This window comes from Wolffia australiana, chromosome 15 (genome assembly GCF_029677425.1).
Source record: "Wolffia australiana isolate 7733 chromosome 15, ASM2967742v1".
Lineage (NCBI taxonomy): Eukaryota > Viridiplantae > Streptophyta > Magnoliopsida > Alismatales > Araceae > Wolffia > Wolffia australiana.
In genome coordinates, this window is record NC_135849.1 from 9,309,622 (window position 1) to 9,326,569 (window position 16,948).

General features: G+C 47.8%; 2 protein-coding genes across 2 annotated transcripts in view; both read left to right on the plus strand.

Moving 5' to 3' along the window:
• Positions 1 to 2,750, plus strand: part of LOC144712651 (uncharacterized) — a 34,850-nt gene extending 32,100 nt beyond the window's left edge. The window contains 2 exon segments of the mRNA XM_078586920.1: positions 51 to 1,551; positions 1,613 to 2,750. Of these exon segments, the coding sequence (XP_078443046.1) occupies positions 51 to 1,551; positions 1,613 to 2,750 (2,639 nt within the window).
• A 13,556-nt stretch (positions 2,751 to 16,306) lies between these two features.
• On the plus strand, positions 16,307 to 16,905 carry LOC144712762 (uncharacterized). Its single transcript, XM_078587063.1, has one exon. It carries the CDS (start codon positions 16,374 to 16,376, stop codon positions 16,788 to 16,790), a length of 417 nt encoding a protein of 138 aa, XP_078443189.1. The 5' UTR covers positions 16,307 to 16,373; the 3' UTR covers positions 16,791 to 16,905.
• The last annotated feature ends 43 nt before the right edge of the window (positions 16,906 to 16,948 follow it).

Consider the following 16,948-nt stretch of genomic DNA (forward strand, 5'->3'; position numbering starts at 1 on the left):
GGATTTTCTATACGACTGTGATCAGTATTTTGGCAAAAGACAACTTTCAGATGAAAGAAAGGTACTACAGGCTAGTTACTTCCTCACAGATGAAGCGAAGTCATGGTGGCGACATAGGGAAGAGTGTGGAAATTGGCCACCCCCGACATACAAAGAGTTTGTGCGGGAGATAAAGGAAAGCTTCATGCCGCACAACACAGCGTGGATTGCAAGGGGAGAACTTGAAAACCTCAAGATGATGGGAAATCCAAGGGAATATGTGGGCCCATTCGTGTCCATAATCTGGAGGATCACCAACATGTCTGAGGCGGACAAGCTCTACCGCTTCGCCAAGGGCCTTCCCCACTGGCTCCAGACAGAGTTGGAGAGGAGACAGTGTAGAGACCTAAACTCGGCCTACAAGGTCGTGGAAGGAACTGAGCTCCGCCCCGCTAGACCCGCCAAAATAGTGCACAGACCCGTGAAAGGGAACAAGTGCCGAGGCACCAGCAGCACCAAGCAGTCAAGGCCTGAAAAGGAAGTTCAAGCCAAGCCACGGCAAGAGCCAAGACAAGGGCAAGAGTCCAAGACTATGGAAACAGAGAACAGGCGGTGGGACAACAAGTTGACTTGTTTTGCTTGCGGAGGACCCCACTTCATGAGGGATTGCCCAAGAGGGACGGTAGCGGCCACCAACATCAATGTGATGGTCGTGCCGCCGGCCCGACCAGATGTTCCTGGGGGAAGCAGTACGGTGACCCTGAACCCCCTCCAGTGCTTAGCGGCACTACAAGGGGGTGCCCCAGTCCAGTATGAGAGTCTGAACCTCTTGCACATCCCGATACTGATCAACGGCAAGCCCTCCATGGCCATGGTCGACACGGGGGCGACGCACAACGTCCTCGCTGAGAAGGAAGCAAAGAAACTTGGCTTGAAGCTGTCCCCAAGCGCGGGGAAGATCAAGGCGCGAGACATTGTCGGCATGGCCAAGGGGGTACTGCTGCAGGTGGGAACGTGGGAAGGCCGGACCAACTTCATGGTGTCCCCCATGGATGACTTTGCGGTCGTCCTGGGTCTCGACCTACTGATGGGTTCACGCGCTGTCGTGTTCCCCCAGTACCGCGGTGTACTGTTCCCGGAGGGATCTCACCCATGCTTCGTGAGGGACCAAGAGGTCCAAAAGCCGCGGAATACCGCTCTCCTGTCCGCAATGCAAGTTAAGGACGGATTGAGAAAGGGGGAAGAGACCTTCCTCGTCACCATACGAGGGCCGGCACCCCAAAGAAAGGGTGAAAGGCAGGGGTGCGCACCAGCCCGTTTGGCGGCTTTTAGTTGGGGTGACGACGACGACAACAACCCCGGTGCAGCCACGGGTGGACTACCGGGGCCAATTCGGCACGTACTGCAGGAGTTCGCCGGGGTGATGCCCGCGCAGCTCCCCGCGAAGCTACCGCCCAGGCGGGATGTGGACCACGAGATCAAATTACTCCCTGGGACACATCCCCCTGCGCGGGCGCCTTACAAGATGCCCCCTGCTTACCTGGAGGAGCTGAGGAAACAGCTCCAAGAACTGTTGGAGAGCAAGCTCATCCGGCAGTCCAAGGCTTCCTTCGGCGCTCCAGTTCTCTTCCAGAAGAAGAAGGACGGATCGCCGACTTTGCATGGACTACCGAGCGTTGAACAAGGTAACAGTGAAAAATAAATATCATGTACCGAATGCTGAAGAGCTGTTTGACAGGCTTGGCGAGGCTTGCTACTTCTCATGGATGGACTTGAAGAGTGGGTACCACCAAGTGCGGATCAAGGAGGGAGATGAACCGAAGACGGCGTGCGTGAGTCGCAACGGATCCTTCGAACTTTGTGTGATGCCCTTCGCGCTCACGAACGCTCCTGCTACATTTTGTTGCCTGATGAACAATATTTTTTGGGATTATATCGATGATTTTGTTTTTGTGTACTTGGATGATATTCTCGTATACAGCTAGAGCTTGGATGACCATGTGAGGCACCTGAAGAAGGTGATGGCCAAGCTGAGGGAGCACGAGCTCTACCTCAACCCGAAAAAGTGTGAGTTTGTCTTGCAGGAGATTGACTTCCTCGGACACCTAGTCGGGAAGGGAAGTGTGCACATGGATCCCTCGAAGGTGAAGGCCATCAGGAATTGGACAAAGCCGAAGGGAGTGCCACAGCTGAGATCTTTCCTCGGGTTGGCTAATTACTACCAGAAGTTCATCAAAGGCTTCTCCCGATTAGCTGCCCCTCTAACAGACAAGAAAGATGTGAAGTGGCAGTGGACAGACCGGTTTCAAAGAGCATTTGACAAGTTGAAGAGTGCAATCTCCAGCGAGCCGGTGCTCCGATTGCCCAAGTTCAACAAGCCGAACGAGGTACACACTGATGCTTCTGATTTCGCACTTGGAGGTGCCTTGATGCAGGATGGACACCCCGTGGCTTACGAGAGCCGCAAGCTTAACGACGCGAAAAGAAGGTACTCAGTGTATGAGAAGGAGATGACAGCGGTGGTCCATTGCCTGAGAGTTTGGTGCCACTATCTCCTCGGAGGAAAATTCGTGGTCTACACTGACAACGTGGCCACTAGTTGCTTTGAGTCCCAGAAGAAGCTGACCTCGAAGCAAGCGAGATGGCAAGACTTCTTGGCGGAGTTCGACTTCGTCTTGAAGTACAAGCCAGGGCGCGCCAATCAAGTGGTTGACGCCCTAAGCCGCAAAGAACCAGAAGTACTTGTGGCTGCTCTTTCAGCTGTCCAATAAAGCATTCTCGATGAAATCAAGTTGGTGCTGAAAGATAGTGGCACCAAACTGTCAAGCAATGGACCACCACTGATGAAGCGCATTGCTGCAGGTGAGACAAGAAGATTCTGGACAGAGGACAGCACCATATACGCAAATGGGAACATGCCGTATGTTCCACGCGCGGGTGGGTTGCGCTGAAAGCTCCTCTACGAAGCACACGATGCACCCCACACCGGACACCCAGGGCAGGCCCGGACGCTTGCACTCCTGTCCAGCAGCTATCACTGGCCGAAAATGGAACGAGATGTACAAGCCTATGTTCGTTCATGCCTGGTGTGTCAACAAGACAAGACGGAGAAGGCCAAGGCAGCTAGAGCGCTGGAACCTCTCCCGAGGGCGAGCAGACCGTGGGAGTCTATTTTGATGGATTTCATCACTTGCCTTCTGCGCGTGGGTGGGCACGACGCCATCCTAGTTGTCGTGGATCACTTCTCCAAATATGCGACCTTCATCCCCACCACGTCGGAGGTGCACGCAGATGGTGTGGCTCGTTTGTTCATGTCCTATGTGGCGAAGTACTGGGGTCTTCCACTGGACATTATTAGCGACAGAGACACAAGGTTCACTGGTCATTTCTGGGAGTCGCTGTTCAAGTACATGGGCTCCAAGCTCAAATTTTCTACGAGCTTCCACCCCCAGACAGATGGTCCGACGAAACGTGTCAATTCGATGCTCAAAGAATACCTCCGGCACTACGTTTCGGTCAATCAGAAGAATTGGGTGGAGCTGCTTGATGCAACACAATTTGCACGCAACATCATCCGGAGCTCGGCTACGGGTCACTCGCCGTTTGAGATTACAACGGGAAGACAACCACTGACTCCTCTGGAAGTTGTGAAAAAGAAAGGGAATGGGCATTTCCCTGGGGCCTTCCGCTTTGCGCGCGATTATCATGCTCGCATTGAGGAAGCCCGTGAGGCACTGGAGCGTGCTGCTGAAAGAATGAAGAAGTACGCCGACCAGCACAGAAGGGACGTAGAGTTCCAAGTGGGAGACAAAGTTTTGTTGAAGACCAACGCGCAGATGTTGAAGACGAAGCAAGCGAACAACGTCACAAGGGTCTGGTACCCCTCTATGATGGACCTTTCGAAGTGGTATCAAAAATCGGACGGGTTGCCTATTGACTCGACATTCTCCGTCGGCTGGCGATCCATCCGGTCTTCCATGTGTCGGTTCTAAAGAAATATATACCAGATCCCGAAGACGCAGCGAGGAACCAGCCCCAACGTGCACCGCCAAATGTGTGGTCGCACTTCGACCAAGAAGCAGAAGCTGTCCTGGCGAAGCGGGAAATTGACTGGGGAGGACGTCACGGTTGCTATCACAAGATCGAGTACCTAATCAAGTGGAAGAACAGACCAGAGGAATCAGCCACCTGGGAGCGCGACTCGGACTTATGGCAGTTCGAGGACCAACTGTGAGCATATGAAGCGGAGCAGCAGGCATTGACGAGGGTGGCGACAAGTTCAGGCAGCGGGGCCGTGTTAGGCCCCTAACTAGACAGCATTCCTTTTCTAGAGGCCTGCGTGCTTATTGGGAGGGAGTGTCCGTGTAATTCGGCTCACGACATTAAATGACTAAGTCATTATGGGTAGTGATGCACAAATACCTGATCTTTCAAGCCATTGCCACTATCGGTGGTGATTCACGACAAACTGTGCACGTGCCTGTCCATGCCCAAGGTGGGACGGATTTGTTACGGTCCGCCCGTGCTGGGCGCGCGGGCTGATCGGTGTGTGCGCACGCGCCAAGCGCCACGCGCAGCCGCCAACGCTACGCGCCGGCGCCGAGCGCTGCGCGAGGGAGTGGGAAGCGCTGTGCGCGGGTGCGGGACGCGCAGGCCGGGAGGCGTGCCGCGGTTGCAGCGCACAGAGTTGTGCGGGGTGCCGCGCAGCGGCCACGTGGGCAGTGCGCGCATTGCGTGTGCGGGGCGCGGGGCCGGGAGACATTCCGCCAGGAGACTAAGGCATGTGGCGCACTAAGAGCACCAAGACGGCACAGTGGGCGCATAGCGCTCCTGCGGGTAGTGCTGGGCACGTAATGCCCGGCTCGGGGGCGCCGAATGCGGCGGTCCCACGTGGGCTGCGCGCTAGGGTGTTGACACGGGTGCTAGTGGCGTGTGGGATCGTCAAGGCAGGGGTGGCGTGTGTGATCGCCAGCCCCGCGGGCGCGCGGCACCCAGCCCGGCGCACTTGTGTAGCGGCAGAGCGGGGGCGCATGCGCGCGGAGCGACGACCCTGAGGCGGTGCGATGACATTACCTCGGTGCAAAGTGCCTCGTCTCGTTCATTGTATCACCCCTCGTCTTCCCCCATGTACTTATCCCCAATGATGATGTACTCTTTATGATATAAATGCAATGACTGATGCAGGACGGATGTCGTCGACGTCCTGCTACGGGAGTGCTCATCCGTTCGTCCGTCTCGGGGACGTTCATCTTGGACGACACGTCCCACTTTCGGTGGGTGTCCCGGAAAGGTCCTGTCCTGCGCGGGGGCCTCAATTCGTTGGGCGAGGTTGTTGCAATCTCCGTAGGGTCTGCGCTCCACGGATAGTCCTCGGAGCGTTGGTAGGCCCGACGATCGGTGGGGCTGTTCAGCCGGCCGGATGACGAAGACGGTGACGAACTGTGTGGCAGTCTACGACGACTAGCAGCGTCGTGCGGCGGCGGCGAGCGGCGGTCGCGGCGAGCGGTTGCGGCGGCGAGCGACGACGGAGGCGGTGGCTGGAGGCGGCGGCAGGTGGCGAGCGGCAGCGGCGGTGAGCGGCGGCGGCGACGGCGGCCAGGGACGGTGGCGGCCTGAGATGGCGGCGGCGGCTGGAGATGGCGGCAGCAAAGCGGCAGCAGCGAGGCGCCGCGTCGGCTAGAGGCGCGGCGGCGTCGAGATGGCGGCGGCGGCGGCGGCAGCGGCGGCGGCTCGAGGTGGCATCGCGCCGGAGATGGCGGCGGTTGGAGGCGCGGCCGCCGAGGCGCGGCTGCGCCGAGGCGCCATCGGCGCCGGAGATGGCGGTAGTCGAAGGCTGCGTCGGTGGCCAGAGGCGGCGTCGGCAGCCGGAGATGGTGGCGGCTGGAGGCGGCGTCGGCAGCCGGAGATGGCGGCGGCTGGAGGCGGCGTCGGCGGCCATAAACAACAGTGGCCAGCGGCGGCGACGGCGGCAGCCTGACTGGGCCACGGTATTGGGCCGCGGTTATGGGCCACAATCAGGGTGGTGGCCTCGGGTTTGGGCCAGATTGGACCACCGGATTGGCGGCAGCCCATTAAATTAGGCCCGTTTCTGGGCTTAGGGTTGACGTGGCATCCCTCGAGATGCGTGCATGGGCGGCTAGAGTAACCGGCGCCTCGGGTGCGGATTTATGGCGCCTCGGGGCGCGGGATCCAGGCTTGCTGGGCCTTGCTGGATGGGTGGGCCTGGCCGGCTGGCGCAAGCCCAATGGGCGAAGCGGCCCAATGGACCGGCCGGCTGGGCACGACTGGGCGCGGCGCGACATGGGCTGGCGTGGTGCGGCAGGCCGCGGCTGGGTGTGGCGCGCGAGGCGCGCGGCTAGGTGCGACATCGGGCGCAGCGTAGCTTGGGGCGTGGCGCGGGCGCGCGTGGCGGCGCGGGCGCGCGAGGCGCACGGCGCGCGAGGCGGCAGGGCGCGGCGAGGCGGCGAGGGCGCGCGAGGCGGCGCGCGCGAGGCGCGCGGGCGCAGCGAGGCGGCGAGGTGGCACGGGCGCGCGAGGCGCGTAGGTGGCACGGCGCGCGAGGCGCGGCGGCGGGCGCGGCGAGGCGTGAGGTGGCACGGGCGCGGCGAAGCGGCGTGGCCGGCAGGCGGCGTGGCAGCGCGCGCGCGAGGCGGCGTGGCCGCGCGAGGCGGCGTGGCCGCGCGGCGCGCGCGGGCCGGCGAGCGCGGCGCGGCGTGCGCGCGCGGCGCGGCGCGGGCGGCGCAGCAACAAGCGGCGCGGCGAGGCGCGCGGCCACGCATGCGGCGCGGGCCACGGCGGCGCCGTGGGGTGTTGTGAGGCGGCGCGGGGCGTGGCAGCAAACGAGCGCGTGCGGCTGCGCGCAGGCGGCGTAGGGCACAGCGACGCGCACGCGAGGCGGGGCACGGCGGGGTGACTGTGCGGCACAAGGCGGCGGGCGCGCGTATGGCCCTGGCTGGGGACGCGCACCGGCGAGGTCGGAGGGGACCAACGGCGGCGGCGCCGCCGGTTGCGGCGGCGCCACTTCTTCAACTCTCTCTCACTAAACCTTTTTTCTGTTCTAAAAATTCAACTAGACTTCTGTGCTTCTTACCCAAGGGGTCCTATATATAGGCCCCATGAGTTACAAAGGGAAAACCCTAAAATAAAACATGAAAAATTTAACCTAGATTTAGAAAAACAAACCTAGATAACTTGAGGGCTTCGCCATCAATGACCCTATTCCCTAACGGTGCTGAGCACCACCATCTCCTCTAACCGCTTCTATGCGATCTTAAGCAATCTGCAAAGCTTCCGCTGCAAGAGATCAAGGCTGCTCAGTGTTTTGCCCGGAACATTGAGGCGGACACACGCCAAATTTGAGCAAGAGACCTAGCTCGGGATTTGACCGTGTGACACTTGCGAATAGTATGATCAGTGGAAAAAAATTGATAACATGTATCTCCATTGTTACCCCACAAAGTAACACATTATTAGCCACTCACCATCACTATTGAACTATTGACTCGTGTAGTTCCCCTCATATTCCAAGTACATCCATTATACTCACCCAAATTTCTCATATTTCTAAACATTAATTAGTTTCTATGGAAAATGGCTCTACAGGTCTTATTGTGGGTAAATACACTACTATACCAATTTCTCGTGAATTCTAAGTTCCAAAATTTCATCGTATACCTCTTTCAGTTTGTGTTATTTAGCATGTCTTTTTTTGCTCCACTATATTAATTCACTTCCATTTTATCTATTGGGATTTAACGAGGGAAACGAAGAATAGTTTGGATGTCTGAATGATCATACCATCTGCATACTTGTTATAGATTCTTAATTACTCCTGCTAATCAGCAAGTTAGATTCCTCGTAAAAGAAAGGGATAGTGGAAAAGATTTTATCTGAATTTTTCAAAATTCAGCTTTTCTTCTTACTATGAGAGAAAGAGTAAAAAAATTTTAAGAACCAACTTATTTGGTTTCATAATCCAGCTGAAATGAGTCACTATGACTGAATGATCTTTCGCAAAAACAAAAAATCATTCAAGTTATATATAAAATTTATACTCGTACTATTGTCTTACAACACTGTCAGAAAATCTGTATAGTTGATTTTATCTTCAAATTTTTCCTTGAGTCTTCTCTACAAGAACCTCAACTGGTCCTCCCATAAGGGAATCGAAATATCTCTGAAGATTTTTTGTCTTAAATCATCCCCCTTGTCTCTTCTAGATAACTCTTCCCAAACTTTGTTCTTCAACCTGATAAATAAGAACAATATTCCATTGCTACTGCTCTCCTACCTTTCCTTTGTTGTCTAAAAGATTTTTTAGCTTTAGTAGGAAATAATAATAAAATATTTCTCCAATATTAGATTCTTAAAATTCTAAATAATTATAAAAATCTATTACAATGTGGATGGTTATATTTCAGAAATTTCATAAATAATTTCAAAGGACATAACCCACTGAAAATAAAAATGAATTTTGAACTGATATTGTGGATATTTGATAATAAAACATAACATGTTAATTTTAAAACGATTATAAGATATTTTATATGTTATTATGACTAAATTATCTTATACGTGTGTTACTTAGGCTTGAAAATATAGTTATCATTCTGATTTTTCTAATTTTGGTATTTTCTAACAGTAAAATATTTAAAAAGATTAATTATATAAGTCAGGAAATATTTTCATGGACTTTTTAAAATATTTTTATGGGTTTAAATGCATTTTATAATGATTTAATATGCTATATAATTTGTCACAATCTGATTCTTTCAAACTAGGCCTAATGATTGGTTGTGGATAATTATTGGCATTTGCTTATAATTTTTTTCTAATCAAAGCAACAATAGTTGCAAATTTTCATTACAAAGTCCACATCCAAAGCCCACATTCAAGGATGATTTGAAATGAAAAATGTTTTGAAAAACACATGGTGGGTGGATGAGTTTGCTTATTTAATTCATTATAAGTGCACATAACATTGTAATATCCTTAGATACGATTCAACATGAGAAGTAATGCATTAAAGCTGCATCAATTGTTTTTTACTTTATGCCTTTTTCAGGTTCAGAAAAAAAACATGGTTGGAGGAAAGGTTTCAATATGTAATTTTTGTCAATGGTTGGTGATTTTTTGTCATCTTTGAGAACACGTGTCATCTTCAAGTAGACGTAGAGTTTTTTGCTAAAGATTGACATTCTTAGGCAAGTTTGACAGAATTAATGATACACCATCAATTCTGTTAAAATATGTCATTTTGGGCTCTAATTTATGAAACACTATTTACAAATATTTTTTTGTAGTATAGTGTAAGGGTTGAATCCAAAAGGATCAGGTCATAGGAGAGAAAATTTTATTTAAACACATTTAAAATATTTTTTCAGAGTTTTAAAATATTATTACTGGATTTTTTGCTATTTTATGGGAATCAAACTCACTACATTGAAAGTAAATTACTAATAATAATGTTAACGAATGAAATGCATGTTTATTTATTTTCAATATATTCTGCTAAAATTTATATGATTTTTGGGAATTTTGTGATATTTAGAGCATAAAATAAAATTTTAAAAAATTCAAATACCCTTGGATGGCTTTCTAGTGGTGGGATTTGAGGGCAAGTGCGTTTGTTGGGGCGTAGAGGAAACCAAGAGATTTGAGCAGCGGCCTGTGGTGGACAAACTATGTTGTAACTTTTTCCTCAAGGAGATTTTCTTGGTTTGATGCATTGGAAAGCTTTTTGTCTTGGGTATCCATTGGAATGTTCACGAGATAAAAAATGAGAGAATTAAAACCAAACATATGGGAGATCACACAAATCTCATTGTCACTTCTCCCAATGGCCAAGTGGTACTTCTTTCCCATGAATCTCAATCAAACTTGAACCTTGTCTCACACACTATTATGACACAAATGAATCAAAGAAATCTGATGCACTAAGCTACTAACAATAAGTTGGGAACAAAATCCCATATGGAATACAATAATCGAGCAGAATAGTTTACATAAAAGTGCCCTAACTTTCCCAAAAATTAGATTTAATTCAAAGGGTTTGGAGGACTAGGATTAATTGATTTACAGCTTGGATCCATGTCCCTTCCTCCGATTTCAAAAACTACCTTTTAAATTAAAATTATAGGTTAGGTCCCCAATTCTTTGTTTTACTTGGCATAATTCTTAAAATATCTTAAATATGATTAAAAACTGGAGTTATTTTGTATTGGGCCTTTTTATGGTCTGGGCCATGAATTTGTTTTCTTGTTCCCATTTAGGACAAGAATCGAGCTTCTCTTTTTCTCTCATATTCATCCAGAATTCAGAATTTGATTCACCTAAGTCATGTATTTCAAATAAAGCTCCAAGAATATGTGAGAAATACAATACATAAAATAGAAATTATAAAACAATAAAATATAATTTTTTGATTTTCACTTATTGGTGATAAAGGATAATGTAACCTATAAATAAGTGTAAAACATTAAGCATACAAACACATTTTTATTGGCTTAATTCAGTGTTATTTTCTCTCAGTAGTATATTAAAGTCCGCTCAAGTGCAAATTTAATGTAGAATATGGGATCTGAGAATCTGTGAATTTGATCACCACACTGGTGATCAATGATGTATATTGAAAAGGGGAGAGAAGTAATCTATGGTTCAGAATTCTTCAACTTTAGAATGTGACATATGACACCTATGTAGGATTTTTGGGCTCAAAGTTTGGAATAGTAATGTCTGTCTCCTTTGTCCATCCATGTTCTTGGAGCTATACATAGACCTATCCAATATAAGTAAAAAAGAGGCCCTTGGATTGTGTTCCTAGTCAAATTTAGGGGATTGGTTTTCTCATTCAAAATCTCGTTTGGGTCCATTTTTTATTTTCACCAGTGAAGGATTGAAGAAATGGTGAATCTGATCAAGAGTTGTGAAGTAAAAGTACTTGGGCATGTGACAATGGGGTTATTGTGATATTCTTTGTGCGTCCTCATGATTTCAATATATAGGTCATCTACCTTTAGGATAGCCTATTTTCTCCCTCTTTCATTCGTGACATGTATCCACTACCATTTCTGCTGCGATCAGCATCAGAGTTTTACAAACTGTGTTCCAATCCACTCACCCTACGGCCATCAACTATCACCCTCTCCAACAGAAATGAATTATTATTTCTATCTAGAAAAATCTATTAAATTCCGAAATTATTATATAAAATTTGAATAATTTAGATTATATAATATCCCTATTTTCTTCCATTATTTAAATTATTTTGATTTTTCTCTAGCTTGCTCACATTAAATTAGATTTAAATCCTAAGAGTATTAATTTACCTTAATTTAACTTTTTAATATATGATCTCTACGGATTTGACCCGTAATCATTCTGTGCACATAGGGAATTTTATAAAGATTATTGGAAGAATCAGAAACCTGAAATGATGTACTTAGCAATAATTAATACTATATCAACACTTTTGTTGTATAAACTGCAAATATGATTTTAAAAAATTTATTCAGTTATGCAAGAAATGAAATTTCAATGGTGACTTACGATGATAGTTCAGTCTCATAAATAGTTTTGAAATTTTACTTAATGAGAATAATTTCCAAAGCAAGTTTCAACCCTACAGAAAATTAAGATAACATATAAGTTCAGTATTTTAGAAGGTTTCAAAGTCAATTTGAAACAAATAATTAAAAAACTGGAGAGAAAACTAAATTATGTCTTTCACGGATTTTAAAAAAATTATATCTCATGTAGCAGTAAATTATACCAGAATTTAATAATTTTATCAGAAAGTTTTATAGAGAGATTTATTATTTACTGCTGTCAAAAATTGCCAAACGAGATCTAATATTTACTACTGTAAAAAACTTTGGAGAGCGTTAATTGATAATGATTTTAATTTTTCAACGATATTAATTGCTGTATAAAATTTCAGAACGATATTTAAACTTTACTTCTGTAGAAAGCTTGAGAGACAGACAGAAAAATTAATTTTTCAATACCGAAAAAAAATCATAGAGAATAAGTATTTTGCAAGAGATTTAATTTACAATGTTCTAGGAAGTTGGAGAGAAATTTTAACATCAATTATCTAAAAATTATAAAGATATTTTGTATCCAATCTAACATGACTTTATGGCGGACTATGAATCCAATCTAGTAGAAAATCACACCAAGGTTTCAATTATCTCTAAAAGAAAGTTTCAGATGAATTTGAATTATTATTTGGCAGAAAATTACAGAGGCTTCACATTATAGAGAGATACTTCAGAATATTGTTATTTAACAATGCAGAACAAATCGCTGACAAATTTCTCAAACAGAGTTTAAAAAATTACAGAAATAGATGTCGGATTCCATATGGATATTAAATACAAAATGAATTAGGTCATTTCATCAATATTTCAGAATAAAATCTTCTATCCAAATGCAGTATTCAAATTCAGAAACTGAAAAACGTCAAGAGATGTTCAATATATCATTAATCTACATCTTGATCGTGCTCTTGGGCAGATCTTATATACACTCACACGTCAACAACAAACAGTCGTCGTCGTAGGGCCTATGACCTCCGTAATATACAAATATCAGCTTTGAATAAACAGTATTAGAATGGATAGAGTAGAACCTCACTACATCAAATTTTTAAAAAAACGTTTGATTTTTTCCCACCATACCGTTCATCATCCAATCATGTTATTTGGGAACTTAAAGAGCCCAATCCTTCATCCGACCCTGAAGCTGTCATATCGCACAGACGTGAAAACTTGCTGTTTTCATCACGATGGGAAATCCGGCAGTCGCTGTTCTTGAGAGTCCCCACGCGCGCCAGTATGCCAACCTGGGCACTGTATGAAGGCCCCCACCTGACCTCTTGCAGAAGATAGCCGCCACTGTGGGGCCTGGATGACCCTTCCCCCACGGATGAGCATGGACTTTTACATCGTTGACATCGATTTTTTCAGGGAACGTGACAAAGGAGTTGACTTTGCGTGGGAATTTGTCGAGCAATGGAGGAGGGCAACGCAACGGCAAGTGGTCGAAAGGTCTCTTTCTTTGGGCCGGCCTCATCTATTTCCTGGAGGGATCGCTTGCCGTCACGTCTGCTGGCCTGGAGGCGCATGTTCTTTAGCTAGACTTTCGATCGGCGGTGACGAATGGGCCCGTGGAAATTAGAAAGCCGCTGAAGGGATGGAGAGAACGATGTTGACGTGCCACTGGAAATTCCAACGCCGGTGAAGCGATAGAGTGAATCCTGATGACGCTGAGCCCCCTCTCTCTCTCTCTCCCTCTCTCTCTCTATCTATCTCTATCTCTCTATCTATCTTTCTCTCACTTCCTCTCTCTCCTTTTTCCATCTTTCTCTCACCTCCACTCTCTTTTTTTTTCTATCTTTCTCTCGCCTCCTCTCTCCCTTTTTTCTATCTTTCTCTCACCTCCTCTCTCTTTTTTTTCTCTCTCACACCCTCTCTCTTTCTTTCTGTCTCCCACATCCTCTCTCCTTATGTGTCTATCTCTCATATCCTCCCTCCTTACCTATCTGTCTCTCACATCCTCTCTCTCTATCTTTCTGTCTCTCATGTCCTCTATCTCTCCATCTTCCTGTCTAATCATTTCCTCTCTCTCTCTCTCTCTATCTTTCTGTCTCTCGCCTCCTCTGTCTCTATCTCTCTCACTCGCATCCCCTCTCTCTATTTATCTCTCATTCTCTCTCACACACTCGTATCCTCTCTCTCCATCTCTCATTCTCTCTCACACACTCGTATCCTCTCTCTCCATCTCTCACACTCACATCCACTCTCTCTATCTATCCCTCATTCTCTCTCACACTCACATTCCCTCTCTCTCTATCTTTCTGTCTCTGACATCCTCTCTCCATCTATCTCTCGCACACATTCCCTCTCTCTATCTATCTTTACTTCTCTCTCACAACACATCCCCTCTCTCACTAACTCTCCTTATCTCTCGCCGTCTATCTCATTCTCTCTCTCGCTCACATTCTCTCTCTCTCTCTATCAATTTCTTATTCTCTCTCTCGCTCACATCCTCTCTATCTATCTCTCATTCTCTCTCACACATATACATTCCCTCCCTCACTATCTCTCTCCCTCTATCTCATTCTCTCCCTCGCTCACATGCTCTCTATCAATCTATCATTCTCTCTCTCACATACATTCCGTCTCAGTGTATCTCTCCCTCTATCTCATTCTCTCTCTCTGTTCACATCCCATCTCAGCATATCTCTGCCTCTATCTCATTCTCTCTCTCTGTTCACATCCCATCTCAGCATATCTCTCCCTCTATCTCATTCCCTTTCTCTGTTCACATCCTCTCTCTATCTCATTCCCTTTCTCTGTTCACATCCTCTCTCTCTATCTCTGATCCTCTAACAATCACACATCCTCTCTCTCATTCTCTCACAATCATACATCCACTATCTCTCTCTCTCCTCATGTCACATCTTTTCTCTTTATAGTGTGTTTATAGCTAACGTTTACGCCCTCCAGCTACCTCACCACGGTGACGTAAGCGGTGGAGGAGATGGAGAATTAATATCGAGGGACCTCGAGAAAGGTGTAGATATGGGAGTATCCTCGTCATTTATCGGGTGGGGAGAGATTTCAGAAGCCTCCGTGGTCCCCCGGACCCCCGCGATGCCCGAACGACAGACGACAGCCGTTACCGTCGCTCATTCAACCTCGGCCCGGTTAAAAATTCTCCGCGGATAATCCTTTCGCCCCCTTGGCTTGCGACTCTCTCCGAGGGATTCCCATCTATCCCACCTGCCGAACTGAAACGATGTATCCATAGTATATCAAGCGGGGCTGCGGCATAGAGATGGATGAATATATCTATCCATCTTCTTAAACAGATAGAGAGAGATATATATATGTAGAGAAAGAGTGCGCGAGAGAGATCTAGAGAAAGAGAGAGAGAGAGAGATAGCGAGAGAGATATATAGAAGAGAGCGAGAGAGACAGATGGAGAGAAAGAGAGCGAGAGAGGGATATAGAGAAAGAGAGCGAGAGAGAAATATGGAAAAAGAGCGAGAGAGACAGATAGAGAGAAAGAGAGCGAGAGAGAGATTGATAAAGAGAGCGAGAGAGCGACTGATAAAGAGAGCGAGAAAGATTGATAGAGAAAAAGAGAGCGTGAGCGAGAGAGAGAAAGAGAGGTCGAGCGAGAGAGAGAAAGAGAGCGAGCGAGAGAGAGAGAGAGAGAGCGAGCGAGGGAGAGAAGGAGAAAGAGAGAGAAAAAGCGAGAGCGAGATAAAGAGAGAGATAGAGAGATATAGAAGGAGAGCGAGAGAGAAAGAGAGCGAGTAAGAGAGAGAGAGAGAGATATAGCGGGAGAGCGAGAGAGAAAGAGAGCGAGTAAGAGAGAGAGATACAGAGGGAGAGCGAGTAAGAGAGAGAGAGATACAGAGGGAGAGCGAGTAAGAGAGAGAGAGATACAGAGGGAGAGCGAGTAAGAGAGAGAGAGATATAGAGCGTGAGCGAGAGAGAAAGAGAGCGAGTAAGAGAGAGAGAATGATAGTGAGGGAGAGCGAGAGCGCGAGAATAAGAGAGAGAAAAGAGGAAGTGAGAGAGAGAAAAAGAGGGAGGGAAGAGAGAAAGTGAGAGAGTGCGAGAGATATAAGAATAGAGGGAGAGAGAGAGAGAGAGAGAGGGAGAGAGAGGAATTGAGAAAGATAGAGGGAGAGAGAGAGTGCACGCGGGTCGTGCTTGCTGGGGCCTGGGCAAAGTTCTTCGTCGCGGAGCAGAGAGAAAGAGTGAGTATGGGGTTGTGCACGAAGCGCTGGAGCAGGTGCGAGACTGATGCGCGGAGTTGGAACGCGATTCGACCGTCAGTTTCGCACGGAAACCCGAATCCAAACCGCCCATGCGCTCCATGACAAACGCCGCCGAGATCACCAATATTCTCTTCCAAACGATAGCGCTCTTACTCCTTAATGACATTCTGTGTCCGAAATTTAACTCGAAACTACGCACAGCCCGTAGCGCGTTCTTGTCGGTTCGGCAAATCGCACGCCGACAAATCATCGGAGATTACTTTCAAATTCCAATTTAGTAGGAAAAATCGAGCCTGGAATTTTTTGGCCTCCTTATATCGTTGACGATAACTTGGGATCTTCAACAGCGGCCTTATTAAATATTCATAAAGCGAGCGAGAGAGAGAGAGAGATACTAAGTCCATCTGAATATTGACTTTTCCAAGCTGAGGTGGGGTTTATCTCATCCTGGCTTCCGGGAAGCAAGACGGGCACCACTGAGAGCTTTCATTGATGATCTCATCACCGGGACATGAGTTGTTCTATTTAAGCTCCACGACTCTTCTGTCTTCCCATCTCACGTCTCTCTTCTCTCTCTCCTCTCTCTCTCGCTCTAGAGATGGAACAGTCTACCTTTGAGGAGGCGAAAGCAGCGGTGAAGGGGCGGCCGAAGGTGAGAATTGTGCACTTGGCGGCGCCGAGGATTATTCAGACGGACGTGGAGAAGTTTCGGGAGGTCGTTCAAAGGCTGACGGGGAAGCAGAGCAGAGCAAGAGAGAGAAAGACTGAAGCAGAGGCAGCACTGGGAACGAGCAACCGAAGCGAAGCTTTCTCCGGCGAGTGGTCGCCTCCCCCGCCGGAGAAGAAGCTGAAGCGGGCGGAGGAAGAATCCCTCTCAGGATTGCTCGACAACTACGGCACTTTTAGCGACTTCGGCGTGATCGATGCTTTCTTTCAGGACATGCGCGAGACTCTGCCCTTTCCTTTGAGTTCAACCGCGGTCGACGTCTTCTCTGAGGGGTCAGTCTGTGCGTGAACAAGCAAGCGCTCTTGTTCTCCTCCCTCTCTCTCCCTCTCTCTCTCTACATTGTTTGTAATTTTGATGGGTTCTTGTAATCTACAACTCTCCTGGAGAGACCCATCTCAAGGAACTCTCAATCTCTCTGACTCTCTCTCTCTCTTTCTCTCTCTAAC

Excerpts from the sequence above, each read along its gene's own strand:
- LOC144712762 (XM_078587063.1), top strand. The coding sequence starts at position 16,374 with ATGGAACAGTCTACCTTTGAGGAGGCGAAAGCAGCGGTGAAGGGGCGG.